Raw genomic sequence first — 21,087 nt, forward strand, 5'->3', positions numbered from 1 at the left:
TCTATCCTAAAGAAAAAGATATAAAACTTCAGATATTCCACAACGAGCTATTAACATACATGGAAGAACCTTACGAAAACCTTATATTGTAGCAGAAAATACGATGGCCACCTAAGAAAGGCGTACAGTATTCAATTATGCCGCATGAACTGTTCGGTACATTATTGCGAGGTAACGCAAAAGAAAAACAAATCCTCCATGTCCCCTAGGGGGCGCCATAACGTTTTACTTCTATTTGAGGAAAAAAAGTAAAGAAAAGTGCTGAAGTAGTTTTTACTTAACTTAAGCACAATTTTTGGGTACTCTGCCCACCTGACAATAACAAACTGGCAGGATAAAATTATATCTGTCAGGGGAGATATAATATCTCATCATGTGTGTGTGTGTGCGTGTGTGTGTGTGTGTGTGTGTTTTTATATATCACAGGCGTGAATGCGGCTAATGACGCAATGTTCCTCCCGGCTTGTCCTCCTCACGGCCTGCCGACGGGAAGCAGAGCGGGGAGCCTCCTCCATTTGTTTCTGCCTCCTCCATTTGTTTCTGCCTCCTCCATTTGTTTCTGCCTCCTCCACTTGTTTCTGCCTCCTCCACTTGTTTCTGCCTCCTCCACTTGTTTCTGCCTCCTCCACTTGTTTCTGCCTCCTCCACTTGTTTCTGCCTCCCCATGGCTGTGTTTACAATAAGCATACCGCGCCTGGAGCGGCTGCCTTCTAGAGTTTCACTAAAAAGCTCCGGGACGGACCTCTGTCTGGATCTGGCTGTAAATGGAGAGGCCAAACCTTGGCTCTTTGTTTATCCCTCCCTGTCCCCAGAGGATTTCAGGCACCGCCGACATGTTGCCCCGACGAGCGCCGCCGCCGACTATCCCCCTTATTGGATAACGAGAGGAAGTCGAGACGCTGACATGACATGAGCTCGTCACTTGCGCTTCCCTTTCATCCGACTTCGGTCGGGGCTTTTAGTCCTCTGGAAGAGCTTTTTTGAGGAGGAAGACAGGATGAGTAAATTAGTAACTTGAAGGACGGTCCGGTTTCAAAACAAGCGAGACGCTCATAAAACCCGACTGCCATGTTTATACTTTTATCAGTGGAACCTTCCAGTTTTCTGCTTCACCAAAACCCCACTAAGGGGCGTCGCGTGGGACAGTTGTTAAAGCGGAAGCTAGCTACATAGCTCAACATGGCCCAATCCCACCCTGAGTAGGCTACCTTTCATCCCACTTTCTGTCCAATTACTTGGAAATGAAAGCAGCTGGAGCCGGAAAAAAAGGTCTTAAAAACCAATCCAAACTTCCAAAGGCCCGTTTCATCTACTGTTTGAGCAAGTAGCCTCGTCTGCTGAAGGCCTGGTGGGTACTCGGTGGGATGAAGCACGCACAACCCGGCTTCCTGTCGCCATCCTTTCCCTCCCTCATTCTTTCCCTTGAACCCTAACCTCCTGCCTTCTCCTCCTCCGACTCTCCTCAGTGATGATGCCTTTAATACGAAGCAAAAGTGTTTGCGCTGAGCAAGTGTGTCTATAAGCGAACAGGGGAGATGTGTTCCATCTTCAGCAGGGTCAAAGTTCATGCATTGTTTGTCCTCCCTACTCCCTTTGAGAGGAGACAGGAGGTGGAAATGATGGGGAGAGATGTTTGCAGAGAGGTTGTTTGTCTGGAGAAGGCTTTCAGCTCTTCTGAGTTAATGATGAACTATGAATTAGGTGTGATAGGCAGCTAAAACGTTGCTACTTTTCTTGTTTTCTGCTCCCCTCCCCCCCTCCTCAAACCTGAGTAAATATATTTAAAAAAAACAGCTTTCATATGCTGAGTCCATTATGTATTCAAAAGCAATTTAACCTCCTTTGTAATTGCCCCATTTTTGTCAATCTTAAATTAAGTGTGATAGGTTTATTTTTATTAGCCGTACTGAGGTTTCATCAATGCCAGACCTTTTTAATCAAGGAATCACTCAAAAAAAAAAAAAAAAGAATCCATCTGGCAACATAAACTAGGCCAAAAGAATGTGAATAGGCATCACACCGTGTCCCGATCAAAGGAAATTCGAGAACACATTAGAAACAAAGTCTGGAAAACAAGCCTTTTCTATGTACTTTTGGAGTTCACCATTCAGCACTAAGAAAGAAACTGGATAAAAAACCGAGGTGAAAATAAAACCCCTCCAGATCTTCAAGACTGTAGTTTGCATTTTCAAATGTTATCGTCGTCTATTAAGATTAGTTTGATGATCTGGAACATTAAGCACAGCAAAAAGAGCAAAAACTGTAGAAATCTGCAAGCACCTCTAAAGGCACTGAAGTTGTGTTTCCGTCCTGATGACTTCTAGTGGATCACCTGAGCCACTGGAGGTGTGTAAAAGGATCACCTCCACCTCGGCGTGTAGTAACGTCTTACCCCCCAGAGCAAACAAGACCCAGGTCAGAGTATAATGAGGTTTCTGTCTTTTGACAATGACCTGGTAGCAACACAGGACAGATACTCCCTTAAATCATAAACACGGGGAAAAGGTTTTCGTTACACCCTCAGTGTGGGGTATCGGTGTGAAATGCAACACCTGCAACGGCCAAAAGCAAGTTCGGTTTTATGCATGACTTGATATTCGAAGAGGGTAACACAAAGTCAGTCCTGCAATCGTGTCACAGTTTTGTGAGATCCTTAAAGAAATAGCCAATTCAAACTCCAGCAGAGATCTGTATGTTTCTCACATACCAACAAAAATGTTACAGATGGGTCAGTTGAACATTACTGACTTTTAAAAACTTTTTTATATACAAATAAGTTGGGTCTAGCTAATGTAAGCTCTTGATTAATTGAACATCTGCAAATGTGATTACCTTCCACTTATTTTTGGTTTGCTGGTCTTGTACACACACAAAGAAAGACATCGGCACTGACCTTAGAGAAGAAATTGTTGCCGACCATTGGTCTGGAAGGGAATTTTCAAACAAGATGAAGTCAATCTTTCTGCGGTCACAGCAAATATCCAAAAGAAAAACTCACCACAAGGTCAGACAGTGCAATGCTCAAAGACTTGCTAAAAAGTCAAATCTACAACTGAGACTCTGGAGACCTCGGTTTGCAGGCTCAACGCTAAAGTTCATGGCTGAAAAAGGCAAAGCGTGTCTTGCTGAGAAAGGTTGCTATAGAGCTGAGGTATTGTTTTCTAAAGCCGATCAACCAAAACAACGTAGGTTTGTCAAAGCGTATCTGAATTAACCACGAGATTAAATCAAACCATGAACTCCTCTGTACATCCAAAACGCTCCGGAGTCCAACAGGAGACAAACTCCTCAACAGCTTGAAATTGAGCCATGCAAAGGAACCGTTTTCAAATGAACCGGTTCATGATTGTTGTTGTTTTTTTGTTGTTTGTTTGTTTTTTAAACGTGAACTGAATGTAGCTCACCGGCAAATCCCTTACCACCGCTCTGTTTGGGGGGTAAAGACGGAGTCAATCTGTTTTTCAGGGTCAAACTGTGAATATTTCACCCACCATTTTCCCTCAAGGTGGGCGCATGGTGACTGCTGAGCAGCACAGGTAGTTTTATACGGTAGAATGACTTAAAAATGTGCAGCGAGGTTTTAACTATTAATATAATTATATTCTTCTACATACTGCTGCCCTGTTTTTTTTCCCAGGACAATGTACTGTTGCGTGGTTTTGACTTAAAAAAAAACCAAACAACTCATGCCAAGAAGATGTTTTCTTCTCGACTGTGGATCACGGTAAAAATGTGAAGCGCTCTGCTTGTGAAACAGCCCGAGTCGTACGGCGCGCTACGCAGCGGGGAAAAGCAACAGAAAGGTCTTTGTGAACAATCTTTTCCCCTAAATCTAACTTTTTAAAAAAAGTAGTTCTTCATTGACTTTAATGGAGGAGATCATTTTCTCCATCTGCGCTATAAATCTTCCCCAGTGTGGATACGTTTTCTGGACTCAGCGCCGCGGCACCGCGCCTCAGTTCATCTTTGTGCGTCCATATCCATGTGCATAATTGGGGGACTTGTGAATGCACATGCCCCCCGAGAGCTGATCTGTTTTCACAGCTGAGTGGCGGGGCAAATAGCACATTCAGTTTGGCCTCGGTTTCACGGTCAAGGATGCCGAAGTCATGAGGGTAGCATTTATAAGGGATAAAAACATATATAAATATAAATATATATATATATATATATATATATATATATATATAAAAACATCTGTATAAAAAATTTATATCTGAAAGCACTGAAATGTGTTCGTTCCTTGTGACATTTCCAACTTGCGTGGCGTTTCGACCACAAAATTCGAGGCATTTTGTTTGGGTTTTGTGTGTCAGACTAACACACAGTGTTACTTATTTAGTTTTGGCTTGGAATTTGTTTTTATATGTAAAAATCTGAAAAGTGTGGAGCGCGTTGGTGTCCTTCCCGACACTCTGCGGAGCCACCTTTCCCTGCATTGCCAGCTGCAAGTCTTCTGGGAAGCTGCCAGCTTTGCACATCTACACACTGAAAGCATTTAGCTTGTTGCCCAAGATTCTCAATGTGATTTAGGTCTGGACTTTAACTGGGCCATTCTAACAGGAATACACTTTGATCTGAATCATTCCATTGCAGCTCTGGCTGTATTTTTCTGCCATGCTCTCTCCATTTTCAGATGATTATTCAACCTGAACCTGCATTAAACGTCTCCATGACTTCATTCCTGACCTTTTCGATGCGTTTCTCCGTCTTCACTACTCTTTTCCAACAAACCGTCTGATGAAAAACGGGTCAGCTATATTTATAGAGTTATGCAAAAGCTGACTAATCATATGGATTTTTTTTTAGGTGTATTAAATAAAAGAGGACTGACATTTTTAGGATACAATTATGCACTACTTAATGATGAAGCTGAAGTTAGTTTACATAAAACACACGTGGGAGAACATTTTAAAATGGCAGTATTATGTAAAATCAACTTTTTTCCATCATGTTATAATGTTATTCCCTCATCATAAACATACCTGGAGTGTTGTTTTGGTTCTTTTGTTCATGTTTGAGGAATCCTTTAGTCTCCTGTGGCAACCACTCAGCTGTGCAAAACGCCTAGCTAGACCAAGCTCCGCCTTCGAGACACAGCTCCTCCTTCTAGGAGCTTCAGAGCTTACACCTCACAGAGCAGCCCTTGCTGGCTCCTTCAGACTAGCCGGCAGCAGTTAGCAAGCACCTGGTGGAACTGCGCATCTGCTCAGCTCATTATAGGAGCTACTGCTCAGAGAAACACTGATAAAAACAGCGTTAAAGGGTTAATAGAGGAGCCTTGTTGTGACGACGGAGTTTCAGAAAGAGCAGGAGCTTCTTAAAGAGACAGAGGCCCAATTTCAAGGCGTTACATCAAATTTCTTTTAAGTCATATTTCAGCAACTGAAAGTAACATAATCACTTGATTGTGTCCAGGGTGCGAATACTTTTGTAAGACGCCATAGTTTTTTGTTTTTTTTAAAGGCAGACTACATTTATCTTATTAAAGAACGTGAGTCGATTCCACATGCAAGAGATGTTTTTCCTCCCTGTCGTTACTGTTGCTGACGCTAGATGACGCTGTTGTATCAACACTGCGTCTTGTGATTTCGCTGCCTACACAGATCGCAGTCAAACAGATACTGACAATGAATGAATGAATGGCTTTGGAATGGGAATATCTTTTCGTCTTCTTTTGTGAAGACTAAAATAGATTTTTAACAGCACGCTGTTGTGTTTACCAGTTAGTTTAACTTTATTTCCGGTCTTTTTTTTTTTTTTGTCATCAGATTACGCAAATGTAGTTACTTCCTCCGGGATCAAGAGAAGACGAGTAGTCATTAGTGTCCCTCTGATGACCCTGTAGATGAAGAGGAAGCTGATTTTGTAACCTTGCATTTCATTTCTGCAGGAAACAGTCGCATCCCCCTTAAATCCAGGGGGGCGTGAAGGGGTTAGGGGACCCCCCACCACCACTCCATCGAATCAAGGCCGTAAATTCGGGAGACTCTTCAGTTCCGAGACTCTTATCTTGAATAAATGTTTGCTTCCCCTTCCCAGCCAACAATAACAGCACTTTATGGCTCACTGGGAATTTCCACAGCTGATCGGGAGTGGAGGTGGAGAGAGATGGAGGGGGGGGGGGTGTTAGGAGGACGGGGCGGGGGAGAACAGGAGAAGACGTCGCTTTGGTGCGGTGTGCGGTTGCATGCGCACGGGCCAAAACCAAACTACAGGCTGCTGTTGTGATTGTGTCTGTCTGCACACCCGCCCAGGTATCAGAGGCCCGGGACAGAGCACGCCCAGCACGCCAAAAGCCCCCGAGGGTTGCGTGACTCCGGCAGGGCGCCGCTACCGCTTCCACTGATCGTTTCCTGGGAGCATGAGAGTAAACACACAGGAAGGATACTCTGCGACTCTGACTGGGAACCCCCGCACCATCTTTAAAATCACAATAGCCTATTCTACATCTTAATTTATAGTTTTTTTTTTGTTTAATAATAATTTGTGTGTGTGTGTGTGTGTGTGCGTGTGTGTGTGCGTGTGTGTGTGTGTGTGTGTGTACTTTGTTAATCTGATCCTAAAGTTTGGGCTTCAGAAGTGCCTGTTTTCGGGGGCTGATTCTGGTATCTGCGTCCCGGCGCGCAGGGAAGAGGAAGAAGTTCGCACCAGTTTTTGCCTCCAATCCAGAGGAGGTTTCAATAGCAGCGGCGCGGCAGGGGAGGGACGCACTGCCAGCACTCGGGATACCCACTCAGTCACACACACACACACGCATTCTCTCTCTCTCTCTCTCTCTCCTTCTCTTTCGTCTCTCTCTCTCTCTGTCTTTCTTAGACACACACAAACACACTCCTGCCCACTGGAGACCAGTTAAATCCGCAAGAAAACTGCAAACGCGCATCAGAGCGGTCGCCTAATCCGATTGATCGGTCCAGACAAGACGCGTGAAAACTGGAGGAACTACTGGACACCGCAGAGGACAACTTGCTCTTTTGATTTTATTTCCCCCCCCCCCTCACTGTGAGATCGGGGTAAAAAAAAAAAAAAAATTGTTTTTTTCCACATTTTATTTTAAGGAAGTTTTGGCCAACAAGAGGCACCATCTTTAGAGAGGTAAGGCTAATGTGAAGATTTTTTATTTATTTTTATTATTATTCATATTATTATTATTTGGCTTTATGTCTGATCCAGGATTATTTCCTTTATTACCAGAAAACCTTTTTTTTTTATTTGTGAAACTTCTCTGCCGCGTCCCCCTTTTTTTTTTCTTTGCAGCTCTCTCTTTCTATATTTAAGATCCGAGCCGATCGGACTTCTTGTCTGGCAATGAGAGACAGAGAGCGGAGGAAAAGAAGAATGTTTTTTTTTTCCTTCTTCTTTCTTTTTTTTTTTTTTTTGCGGCTTACAACTGCGGGAAGTGAAAAGTTTCAAACGCATATGAAATCAAGCCCCGGCTCGCATGCTGTTTTAATTTGGCGTTTATCTTCGGGTCTGGCACAGCAACACACGGTGCGGAGGAGATGATGAACTTTAGAAAAATCCTCTTCGCCTTTGTGCCTGCCTCCCCTCCCCGTCGGTTGGGTTCCCATGCTCCCAAGGGTGACCCAGCACCCAATAAAAGGCGATTTATCATTACGCGCAGGACGTCTCCAAACTCCACGCGCGCTGCTTCTGACATTTGCTCCTGTCATAACTTTTTAGTATCAAAACTTTTTTGTTTCCTCCTTTTCCTCCTCCCCCCCCCCCCCCCCCCCCCCCTTCCCCAAAACAAAAAAACAAAAACAAAGTTGAATGTGTACATTTTTAGTGTCACCTTTGGCACCTATGGGTGCTTTGGCGCACCTGTGAGAGCGCAGTCCGGGACGAAAGGAGCGCTGAAAGCGGAGCTACACTACAAAAACCGAACTGTTTCGATTTAACCAAGATATTCGGTGTATTGCCTATCATTTAGGTAGATCTTAACCAATAGTTCTTTTGCAACCTTAACCAAGTTTTAAAATGTACTTACCAGTCCTAGTTAGTTCAGTTCTAACTAATTAAGATCTTTTTATGTTCCAAATTAATTGTCATTGATAAGTGAAATAAATTTAGATTGGTGACAGTTGTTTGACTTTATGTTGACTAATTATTATTAATTTAAAAAAAAAAACTGTAATAATCATCAAATGACATCTAACTAAATTAAATGAAAACTTCCGCACAATCGACAGCTAAAAAAACAACAGGAGAATCACATGACCGTTCTCAATCGAGAAAAGAAAACTTCCTTAACCTATCCCAAACCCTGACCTTAACCTTCTTTCATCAATACCAAGAACACCTGATTAATACCGATACAATACAAGGGCTTTACAGATGCAGAACTATGTAATTTTGCTGGTCGTTAAGAAGAAAACCTCGTCACTGTTACTTTTATGAAGTCCTCACTTGTTACGGAGACGCAAAAACTAAGGCTTACCCGTGGTATAGGCGTAAAACATTATTAAAACCTGTTTCAATATGGCGGTATGATGGCTTTTTCTTTCTTTCTTTTTTTTTTTTTTTTACCATAGAACCACAGATTGGAGTTCGTTGGCAAAGAACCCCAGTCTGCCAATGGCTTGCTAGCTGTCAGACCTGCTAGCACGTTCAACACGACACGCAGTGGGGGTCAAAGTTTTGTTCCAGCTCAAAACGTTTCTCAACCTAACCTTTTAAAGTTGGAATGGCAGGTCCAAGGCGTACCCCGCCTCTCGCCCAACAACAGAAACCAACATCTTCAGTTGGCCTCAACAGTGGAAATTTCTTCATAAAATAAACGTGGCTAAAGTTCCTATAGTGGGAATGAATTCTTACAATGGTATAAAATTTAGCTCTTGCTCCGAGGAAGAACACAGCGCAACTAAAAGCTCTTATGACAATTGGTAACTTTTACGAAGACGATATATTCATTTACGTTACAACTCACACTTACAGCACCACATGCGATGGGCGATGATAAATGTGATAATAAGGTAGTTAATTAGTCAAAACTCAACCGTCTCCAAAATTCTTTTTTTTTTACAGTGAACTTCTATTTATTTTCATTTTCTTTTGTTTTACCTGCTGATGTGTTTTTGATTCATTGAAGTGATTCATTCCAGCTCTGTGACACCTTGTGTTGCTTTCCTCGTCCGGTCCATCTGAGAGCCGCTCTGTCGGGTGTTTGATGAGGGACGTTCGCCCGGGAGAGCTGAATAACTGCATTTAGCCGGGTGAAGACACACCGACTCCTCTTTAGCTTTCTCTGGAGAATGAATCACGAAGATGGGGGGGAAAAAAAAGAAAAAGAAAGTGGTGGTTGGGGTTCGGTGGAGTTGGGGGGTTGGAGAAAAACAGTCCTAAAATGGGAAGGTCCGCGTCGCATACCGTAACTAAACCGTGATTTGCATATGAAAACTCTGGGGCTGAAAGAATTCCACCAGTGTTGCTGCTGCTGCTGCTGCGGTCGCTCGCTCGCGTCCTGAGAGGTGACAGGTTTCTGCTTGTGTGTGCATACAGTCTCCTTTGCTTTTCTGTCACACATCCAGAGTCAGAGCGTGCAAGTTTTTTTCCCTCATTTCCTAGTTAAATTATTCATTATATCTCATGTGCCTCCTGACCCTCCAAACCCCACCCACCGCCACGCTCACTTTGCGAAGCCCCCTTATTATTCTCCCTCAGACCGACTGCTTTTTCCATGCGCCACCTATCTGCCCTCACACACACACAACCCGTCACACACCATCCGGAATGATGGGCAGTGGGTGGATGACTTTCCCATGAGGGGGGCATTCTGTCTTGTAATCTACAATCACCCTTGTGGCAGTCACAATGCCAGCCACATCAGTCAGACTCAGTTCCTTCTGAGTGGATACTTAAAGCCCACCCCGACCCCTGCTCGGAGTTGGGGGGGGGGACATTCCAGGATGCGAAAACCCCAAGGTCGGACGTCGGGCCACGCAGAGAGCGAGGAAGGAGAAGAAGGGGAGAGAGAGCTGGAAGGAAGCTGAGCTCCCCAATTTCCATGACGGCGGCGAGCGGTTCTGATCATGTGGACGCGGTTCAGAAACTCAAACTGTGAGTGATGTTGTGGATGGCGAGGCGACAGCTCCTGAGTGATGATGTAGACTTTGCGCAGAGGGTGGAACAGTGCAGTTTGATGGTTTGGATGCACTGCACTGCACACACACACACACCCGCGCACGCCCACACATACACACTCAAACACAAGATTAAAGTCTCTGTTCTTGGCTCCAAAGTCCCCCGCACACCACAAGTCTCTACCAAACCATTAACGAGCTGTTCTCGCTGTCCAAGAGATCCAGACCTGATTTGGTTTGGCCGGTCTCTTGCGCAGGTCCGGGTCCTGTGCAGATTTTTTTTTTCTTTTTCTCTTCTGCCTTTGACTCTTGATTTTCCTCTCTCCCGTCTTCCACTCCATCACCAATCTACCATATTGGGCGGCAATTCCCCACGTTGGCCCTGAAGTGACAGCGCTGATGGAACTATCTGCACAGCACCCACCGTAAATCTGCCCCCACAGACTTCCTTTAAGAAAACACACACACACACAAAGAGAGAGAGAGAGGTCCCGTGTGGGCCCCCGCCAGGCGTCTTGTTGGGTGGAATCCGAAATGTGTCTTTATTTGTGTAAAAATTAAACTGCCTTTTATTCCTTCCCGTTCTGTTAATGAGCTCCATGTGTCAGCAGGCAGGAAGCTTATCCATATTGACAAGGAGCTGGAAGGAAGGAGGAAAGAGGAAGGTTGGAAAAAAAGAAAAGTAATGGGAGGAAGGGGAGGCCGAGGACAGATTGGTGAGCACATGCAGCAGGGAGAATGAGCATTGGACTTTTTTCTTAGGAAATATCTAACTCATTAGACATACTGACTTGAAATTCAGACTGGATGTTGACAATAACCCAATCAATCCACACGTACAACACATTCACAAGCAAGCATTGGGCTCTCTCAAAACCTTCGCAGCCTTCTTGTTGGTTACAAGCATCAATCGAAGCCTCTGAAAGTTCCACTGAGTCCCTTAAGGGCCATAATCTAGAAGTGAGCGAAATGAAATTGTTACCGCAGACCAGTCATGGGAAGCCAAAGGGATAACTGGTTGTCTGAGGTCCAATGGCCACTTGCAGAAGAGCTGGAATCAGCATCGTTTTTTCTTTTTCCCGACAAAGAGAATGAGTAGAGCGCTCAACCGCAGTGAAATCTGTACGTTTACTGTGCGAGACTCCATTGCTGAAGAAAAGGCGTGTTGAAGCCTTTGTGCTTCAACCTGGATGCCGTTCACCAAGGACGTGATATTGGGGAGAAATGGCACCGTACATCACTCCATAGACACCATGCTCACGGTGAAGTTTGGAGGAGACAGAATCGTGATATTTTCAGCCCCAGACTTCGTAGAACTGAAGGAAGTCCTGTCCTGGACTGACGTGCCGGGACAGGAATCGGATGCCGTTTTTTCCAAAATGCTCGACCTGAAATGAAGGTGCAAGAAGTGGTTCCCCAATACGCAGCCAAGGAAACCCTTAACTAGCTTCAGACAAAGAAAATAAAGTTTATAGAGTGGCGCAGAAGATTAGAGTCCTCTGAACAGTCAAGATTTGAAGACAGTTGCCTGGAGGAGTGGGTCAAAAGATATGAAATCCCAGAGAGAAATTCAAGCTGTCACCGTCAAGAGACGCTTTTCAACCGTACATTTAATACATTTAGGTAAACAAGTGCAACACATTTCGTTCTGTTATTCTGCCTCATCACACAAAACTTTACTTATGCGCTAATTTGGGATGATTGCTTTGTATGAGTGGTTTGCTTGGTAATAGCTTAGCGATCGTTTAGCGTCCATTAAGAATCCAATGCACGAACATTTTACTCCGGCTTTGCGCGTGATTTGATTTGTAACGTCCACAAATCAGAGCAGGTTCAAAGCTTCTCCAAGTCTTTAGAGCGGAGTGTCATTCCTCAAAGAAAGGGTGTGGAGGTCATTGGTGAACTTTTTCTTTTTTCCTGTTACTGTAGATGTTGAAAAGACTGTGTCATGGAAACAGAGAAATGATGACCAAAGTGCTGCGTTTTGTCCTTTAATCCTATTATACGGAGCCTCTTAGGCACCAGTTTGCCCATTATACACACGCAAGATGGTTTTTTTCCCCCCATCTTGAATTCCTGTTGATTCCCACAAAAAAACAAAGTGAAAGCTATAAATATATAAATAAGCAGACCAAAAGCAGCGGGGAAACAAAGTTAACACGATTGCGGGTTAGTTCGTCTTAAAATGATTTGGTCTTTGAGATGGACTCAATTCTTCTGTGTTCTAATTAAACATTGCATTTTATTTCTTCCAGATGCTGCTTCGCTTTTAATGTGTTGTTTTGGTAGGTTAACTGTAGAGCACGGGAGTGTGCGTGCGTGCGTGCGTGCATGCGTGTGTGCGAGCCTGCTGTCCACCCGCCCCCAAAGCGCACGCACGCTCGCACGCAGAAACTGCCGCAGCCTGGACCGTGTTGACACTGCGACAGTCCGTGCGACTGCAGTGACCCGCCGCAGCTGCTCTAACATTCAGATGTCATCCCTCTGTGTTGTACGGCGCGCTGCGATGAAGGAGCGAGTGTTTTCGGTGCCTGTGGGAGGGGTGTCACACACGAGGAGCGCTCTGAAGACACCTATCAAATGTGCTAATGACAGGGGTGATAAAATACTTGGAATATGAGCCGGGTGACATCAGCGCGCAGGGCCACGGCTGGCGCAGGCGGATGGGGTCCTCGCCGTGTCTGTGTGGAATGACTGGCAGCCGAGGGCAGCTATGCGCGTACCGCCTCCCCTGCCGTCTCGAGTATTAATAGACAACGTCTTTGTTCTAACTGACGTGGTTATTATTATTTTTATTTCATTTTTTTTTTAAAAAGCGGAATGAGACAAGCCGAGACGATAAGGATCTCCGCTCTCTGTGTGAGTCAAACCTCAAAGTGCCACTTAGGTGGTTTTTCTTTTGCTCTCTGATGTCTGGCGGTACAACAGCGGGCTTGGCTTAGACAACAGCCAAGACCGAGACAATGACAGAACCTGTCGAGGTTTTTTTTTGTTTGTTTGTTTTTACCCTTGCCTGCACTTTTAGAAGACTGTAACGAAGAAATAAACAATTTTTTTTTTTTTTCAATGGAGGTCCATCCTCATCACTTTAAATCCTCCGATTTGTATTAATCTGCCCCCGTTTACAGTGACAGTGAAAGAAACCGCAAAGAATCGAAAGGGAAAGATGTGTGTGCACGAGTGTTAAAGGGATTATTTGCTTGATGGAGAGGGGAAAAAAAAAAGAATAAAGGAAAAAAACCTGCGATCAACAGGCGAGGGCGGGAGTGCTAGAGAAAGAGAGAGGGAAAGAGGTCATTAAAAGGACACCATCTCGCTCGCAGTAAATGGCAGTAAAGTATCTGGCTAATCTGCCATCATTACGCTGATTAAATCCCGGGGGATTTGGCGTTCCCATCAGCTGCAATCAATGGGGCAAAAATCAATAGACAGGCGATACGCGAGAGGTGGTTTGGCCTTGGTCAGCTGCACCTGGCCCAGATCGCTGTGGACTGCGCCACCAGCATTTTTATATGGGGGTCAATAAAACTTGAACGACGTGGACCGGAGGATTTTATGTTGAGGGTTTTGTGAAATACTGCAGTGTGGTTCCCCGGGGGCAAGAGGTGATGTCTTTCCCCTCTCACACATTCCCACTTAAAGTCTAATCAGTTCTCTCTTTTGGAGGAGGCCTGGGGTTCTCGTTAGCGCTCCGTTTTCGGTGATTCTCTCTGTGATTTGGGATTGTCATTTATAAATTTGTAAGAATTTTGCTCAGTAGAACTAAATTACAAAGTCATAAGTCATAAGTGATGCCAAATTGCTGCACCGAAATATTCGGAAGTCATATTGGAGATCTTTATTTATGTAAATAGCTCATTAAAAGTCAGGTTTACTCTGTAAAGTAGCCATTCATTATTTTGCTAACTGACTTTGTGCAGAACAGAAAGTTGAAATGTCTCATTTGTCTGTATGCTTTACATCAAACAACTTAATTTAGCTTACCTTAGCCTTAGCAGTTAACAGTAGCTTCATGCATTTAGTTTTACTTTGCTAAATTGTAATACTTGGACCTTAAAGAAAGTTATATTTGTGAGAATAAAAAAAAAATAATAGTAAGTTGCACAAAGTACTCATTTATATGCACTAACCATAAAACTGGCACCACGATTAGCTTGACCTAACTGTTTGATACGAATGCGTATTGACAGATAAACATGATTTCCTAGAACGGGAAAATAACCATAAAACTCAAAAGACGTGGTTTTTATGACATGTCAAAGAGCTAAACAAGAACAGCATCTATTTATTGCATTTAGCTGTGTTGTTAGTAGCTAAAGGTTAGCCGCTAATGACAGTTTTCTCACAGTGCTTACAAATAATTTGGATTCTGTCTGTCACTGTTACTTTTTTCTGTTGAGTACTTAAAATAACAACGTTAATAAGGCTCCTTCAGTAGTTTCATGATTAGTGTCTTTATTAGTGGATTTTTGTTAGCATAACAGGACTTTATTTCATTTTTAATGTACTCAGACTTCCCTTTTTCCTTTGTTGAAACTGTTGATTGATCAAACTGATTGATGACTGGGTATTAGTTGCTACGGTGACATCCTCATTGTAGCGCAAGAGACAGAACAGAAAACTAAGTTCAAGAGAACAAAACATAATATTTTTGAATAAGGAGGTGCGGATGCAAAAGAGTATTTCTAAACAGGCTATTTTTTTAAAGAAATGGTTTCTCCAATAAAATTAACTTCTATAAATGTTGCCTACATTTTCTAAATAATAATCCATAATGTCATTTTTTCAAAGACATATAAACAAGTAGCCTACGGACTGGGTCATAAAAACTGTGAAGTAGCCCTTTTGTTTAATGCTGAAGCTCCGAAGAAGATGGCAAGTTTAGTTCAGCTAGCGGCTAACCGTTAGCCGCTAAAGACACAGTATACTCACAGTGCTTACAAATCATTTGTATCTTGTCTGTTAGCATTTCCTTTTCTCCTGAGAGCCCAAAGTAAACTACAAAGAGATTTAGAAGTAGCAGAAGCCGCTCTGATGGTTTCATGACTGAAGGTCTTCATTAGTGGACTCTGTTAGCGTAACGAGGCGACTGCAGAAATATTTCCTTTTTTAAATCAAAATAAAAACCTCAAACATACATACAGGACATCAAGCTTAAAGTATACACTTTTATTTCATTAGATCAATTAAAATCGCAACATACAGCAAACTTCACGGTGACTAGAAATTTTGCGTTGTTTTAATATCCTGAGATCTTGTCTCTGAAATCGTTTCAACCCCACACCGGAAATTCATACTGGTTTTCCAAACATACAGTGGTTCGTGTCAAGTCAAGAAACAGTAACTTGTGATGCATGGTTCAATTCTTATAGTGGCAACGTCTTTGTGTGTTTCAGAATGAGGCAGTGTAAAGGCTGGAGCTTAGTGCTGCTGATGGTTTTGGGCCTGGGGTCGTTGGCCCAGAAGCTGCCTACGAGAGACGAAGGACTCTTTCAGATGCAGATCCGAGACAAGTCGCTGTTCCACGACTCGTCCGTCATTCCAGACGGAGCTGAGATCAGCGGCTACCTCTTCAGGGACACGCCAAAAAGGTGAGCACTCTGAAGACACCTAGTGGCAGACTGATTGACATGAACCTGGTGACCTCTTCAAGACTGAATAAAACGAGTTAGTTTCATCTTGAGGTGGCTCATTCATACTCGGCATGGAAGAAAATATCCCATTTGTGGATGGTTTCTCCCTATAAATAAGTAGGGAGATAAGATGTTTCTCTGTAACGCGATCTATCGAGTCGATGCAGAAATAAATAATAGATGAGAATGTCAGTGTGGGAGAGCAAACAAGGTCGACGGTATAATATCCCCCTGTTCTTCAGCGTCGGTGTCCTAAATGGCCTGTGCATATTGTTTGGATAACATCAGACTATAATGAATCGTAAGCGCCAGTGTTCATTTCCACAGGTACTACTTTGTGGTGGAAGAAGACAACACCCCGTTGTCTGTGACAGTGACACCTTGTGATGCTCCTCTGGAGTGGAAACTGACCCTGCAGGAGCTGCCGGAGGAGTCCAGTGGGGAAGGATCAGGTATAACTTCACATCAGACAGCAGTGGAAGAGGTTAATGACATGCCATGTGGAAATATCTCTATCCCTCATACATAATTAGCCTGCGCAGCAATTTTAGGCTTGGTGTTTTGGAGGGTTTTAATTAAGTCACACTCGTAGTGTCTAGTCTGACCACTAATGAGGCATGGGCCTGTCCCAAACTGACGTCTATAATTTCAAAAGACGGCTGTTCTCTAGTCAGCCTTCTGAATCAAAGTCATTACGTCCTTTTGCTCAAAGCGTTTTTGGCCTTTTCCAAGCTAAATCCTACTCTTCTCTGTTCTGTCCGACTTCCTTCTGCTATTTTTTATTTTTTTGACTCACTTCAAAACTTTGTCCATATGGAAGCTGTCCTGTGAGCACGAGAGGCCTTGCCAGACGACTAAGGCAGTGGTTTAGATTACAGAAGTGTGATGTGAGCATTTATTTGAATGTTAATGCACAAGCACCTGTTTGCGCCGCTGCCATTGTCAGATCTAATACTCTAACATGGATAATTGGCCAGTAAACTAGTAAGTTTACACAAGCCCTACCTCAGGAGAGAAGAATTCATCCTAAACCCAAATAATGCAGAACAATGCCAGCTGAGCTATGCTTGGGCAAAGTGTGAAGCCATAATAACTGTGAAACTGAAGTTTCACACAAACAAATGTATAGTTGGTATAATACTGTTTTTGTTATATATTTTTATAATTTTTTAATACATTAAAAAAATGTCACTTGGCTGTAACAGGTACGAAAGTCATCATATCCGTCTCTCTCTCTCTGTTTTTTTCAAGTGTTCAAGTGTCTCTGATTTTCACTCATCATCCTTGAGATATTTCTGCCACTTCACTTTAGCCCCACCTGTCGTACATTCAGATTATTCAACATAATTTGGAACTGAACATAAGCTCTCAGCTGATATCAGAGGATAAACCATGAAATGAAGTCGATGGAATTACTCGTCGACCTCACAGACTGGACTATGTCAAAGCACATAGCTGAGAATTGGACACAAACAAAAAATAATCAGCAGCCCTGATTATTTGACATACCATGTCAAAAATAGCATGTATCTCCCTTGTGGAGATACTATAGGGAAGCATCCAGAAAGTCGGCTATAGCAAAAGCACTGCACCGACCAGATCTTTACTGTACGGTGGCCGGATGGACATGGAAGCTTTAATTTTACCAAAAAGCAACACAGAACGGGTTAGACCATGATAAGCTAAATTCTCTGGTCAGACGAAAATAAATTAGAACCTCATCAACTGGCTATAAAAATCATTACTGTGATGTGGGCAACCAGACATAGGAGGCAAGTTGACAACATCCAAACATTTAGAGTGTTCAGGAAAACCTGTTTTGTAGTTGTCTGGGCCTGAGAATATGGAGAGGGTTTGTCATCCAACCTGACAATGACGTCAAACACACAGAGGAGTGGTTTTATGAGCATCCCATTGGATAATTTGTTTAAGTGGCCCAACCACAGCCCAGACTGAACTCCAGTTGAACACGGGGAGAGTTCAAACTGACTGAATCCAAGCCGAATTAGCTCAAAAGGATCTGCAGAGAGGAATCAAAAAGATTACTTTAAAACAGGTGTGCTAATCTTGGAGCATCTTACCCAACAACAAACGTTCCAAAGCCTGGTCTTCAAGGCCAACTTGAGGTTGCAATTGTTGCCAAACGCCCTTTAAGAAAAATATCAAACCATTGATGGGAAAACAGAGAGAACACTGAATTACCAGTTGTGCAAAACTGTAGAATTACCCCCTTTAAAGCTAAGTAGTGGTTTTGATATACCAAATATTTGATATATGCCAAAACTCAACACACTATCAGTTTTGTGAATCTGACTTTAAAAAGGTGCTACAGCAAGAGTGAATTTCTTAATGTCTTTGGTCTTGGTGTCTCCAGGGGGAGTAGATATTTGAGCATTAATTTTTAGCACTCCACTGAGCTCACTCTCTGGCTGACAAACATAATATTATGGTTTCTGGCTTAAGTTGGAGTTGGAGCTCAGACTGTCTCTCTCACGTTGGAGCTACAAGGCGCCTCTTTGTGGCATAGCTTCTCTCGGACGGCCAAGTGAGTGAATGCTGGCCTGTGATCTTCGGGGATGTTTGGAATGTAAACACAACCGTGACGCGAGCGAGCCAAATTATCTATAAGTTTCATCGCAATCTAACAGCAATACAGTTCTTGTAGTGAATGTTTTTGAATAAAGCATGAAAGATATTCTACACTTCTAATCTATATTCATGATAAACTAGCGGAGATGCAACACCACGTAAGGAGCTCATGTTGTGTGTTTGCTTTTCTTTCCAGGAGAGCCTGAACCTCTGGACCAGCAGAAACAGCAGGTGACTGTGGACGAAGGCACAGAGCTTTTCACCTACAAGGGAAACGATGTGGAGTCCTACATGGCAACAAGCACGCCCTCTGGTCTCTACCAGCTGGAGTTGCTGTCCACTGAGAAAGACAGCAATTTCAAAGTGTACACCACCACAACTCCGGAGTCTGACCAGCCTTATCCGGAGCTGCCCTACGACCCCCGTGTTGATGTGACTGCGTTGGGTCGCACCACAGTCACGCTAGCCTGGAAGCCGACGCCGACAGGCTTTCTGATGGGCCAACCTGTCCAGTACTGTGTGGTAATTAACAAGGAGCATAACTTCAAAAGCATGTGTGCCGCTGAGGCCAAAATCAGTGCCGATGATGCTTTCATGTTGGCTCCAAAGCCCGTCAGAGACTTTAGCCCTTTTGACTTTGTGCACTTTGGCTTTGTTCCCTCTGACAATGGGTTTGGCAAGGAGAGAGGCCTTACTAGCAACAAGATTTCACGAGCATATTTAGCCAAACCCAAAGTGTCTGACATCCAGAAGGTGTGCATTGGCAACAAAAACATCTACACCGTGTCAGATCTTAAACCAGACACGCAGTACTACTTTGATGTGTTTGCCGTGAACTCGGCCACCAACACCAGCACAGCGTACGTAGGAACATTTGCTCGCACCAAAGAGGAAGCCCGTCAGAAGACCCTGGAGCTGAAGGACGGCAAAGTGTCGGATGTTTTCATCAAGAGGAAGGGCACGAAGTTTCTACGCTTTGCTCCCGTGTCTTCGCACCAGAGGGTGACGCTTTTTGTGCACTCGTGTCTGGACGCGGTCCAGGTGCAGGTGAGGCGAGATGGCAAGCTGTTGCTGTCGCAGAACGTGGAAGGGGTGCGGCAGTTCCAGTTACGGGGAAAGCCGAAAGCCAAGTACCAGATCCGCCTTCGAGGAAGCCGGAAAGGGGCCTCCACGCTGAAGGTGCTCGCCACCACGCGGCCCAGCAGCAAGCAACCCTTCCCTTCTCTACCCGAGGACACCCGCATCAAGGCCTTTGACAAGCTCCGCACCTGCTCCTCTGTCACCGTGGCCTGGCTGGGCACGCAGGACCGCAACAAGTATTGCATTTATCGAAAAGAGGTGGCTGACAGCTTCGGGGAAGAGCAGCGACGCAGGGAGCAAAATCAGTGTGCCGGGCCAGAGACCCGCAGGAAGTCCGAAAAGGTGCTGTGCAAGTACTTCCACAGCCCGAACCTGCAGAAAGCTGTGACTACAGAGACCATCACGGGTCTGGAGCCAGGCAAGACCTACCTGCTGGACGTTTATGTGGTGGGACACAGTGGCCACTCAGTAAGATACCAGAGCAAACTGGTTAAAACAAGGAAATACTGCTAAATGACTCTGCAAAGAATAAATCTATTATATAAATATATATATATTAAATAAGTTTATTTAACACTAAGTGATATTCTACTAAGAAGTGTACACAGACTGACTACTCATGCAGCTGATGGGCCCGTAGTAGAGACTCAACTGTTTGTAGAGAAAGAGAAAGATATCAACCTGTATATTTATGTTTACATTTTTATCTCGGCGCGTCCAAGAGGCCCGAAGCGTGAGCTGCTTTTCCTACCAGGCTTGTCGTCTTGACATCGAGTTGCCGCCAGGGAGGGGGGGCCGAACTAAAGCGAAAAATCACATTTCCTCCCGCGCCGGTTCCTGTGTCGCTGCATGACGTTTGCTTTCGTCCGTCACATCCTTCGGTAAGAATCACGGCGACCGGAGGAGATCCAGAGGCTTCCCGCTTTGTATAGATCTCTCAACTGCATACTCGTTTCATGTTTTAGGAGAAAATTTAAATTATTTTATACTTTGTGTCTATATTTTTGATCGTCTCTTTTTATTGATGACAGCGTCGGCTGTTCCAGATCATTTCCGGTTTTTATGTGGAAGCTGTAGCTCAAGACATTCCCTTTTTGTATCCCAGCCAGTGTTTTCCTCTAGAGCCCATCTTGTAAATGTATTCTGTTTTGTGCTGGAGATCTGCGTTGCTATCACTGTATCGCTGTGTGTGCACGTGCGTGTGTGAGTGCGTGCGGGGGTGAGTGTGTCACATGTACAGAGATGTCCTGCCAATATTCATGTACATAAAGCCTAAATATAGAACAAGTAATCCCTGTGTCACCCTGGGTGTCAAGTTCTTTTCACCAAGCAGTTAACATCGCATTCACAGCTCTGTGATGATGGAGCACACTGTGCGTTTTATTCCAGAGACCTGAAATAGCATTGCGTACTTTTCTAAATAATAGCCCGAAGCTCAAAATATCAGATGTAAAAATCCAAAACGGTTTTGATAAATCATTGCCAAAAGTAAAATTTAACAAGCAGGACTTGCATTTTCTAACAAATACATAGCTATACTTGCAATTCGATTTGAGCTTAAATCTTTGGTTCCTTTTGAGATCTACGTGGGGCGTAGCAGCAATACAAAAACAGTGCAGCATAATGCACTGTTTTTGTATTGCATTATGCTAGAAAAAGGTATTTGAGAGATAAAGTGTTGAAAGTGTGTCACGACTGGA

The 21,087-nt window shown here is 43.9% G+C and overlaps 1 protein-coding gene across 1 annotated transcript; it reads left to right on the forward strand.

Moving 5' to 3' along the window:
• The first annotated feature begins 237 nt into the window (after positions 1–237).
• On the forward strand, positions 238–20,689 carry ndnf (neuron-derived neurotrophic factor). The gene is made up of 5 exons (XM_028028346.1): positions 238–248; positions 6,631–7,098; positions 15,482–15,676; positions 16,046–16,170; positions 18,504–20,689. The coding sequence occupies exons 3-5, from the start codon at positions 15,483–15,485 to the stop codon at positions 19,898–19,900; spliced, it is 1,716 nt and encodes a 571-aa protein (XP_027884147.1). The 5' UTR covers positions 238–248; positions 6,631–7,098; position 15,482; the 3' UTR covers positions 19,901–20,689.
• Positions 20,690–21,087: the final 398 nt, after the last annotated feature.

This window comes from Xiphophorus couchianus, chromosome 9 (genome assembly GCF_001444195.1).
Source record: "Xiphophorus couchianus chromosome 9, X_couchianus-1.0, whole genome shotgun sequence".
In the NCBI taxonomy this organism is placed as follows: Eukaryota; Metazoa; Chordata; class Actinopteri; order Cyprinodontiformes; family Poeciliidae; genus Xiphophorus; species Xiphophorus couchianus.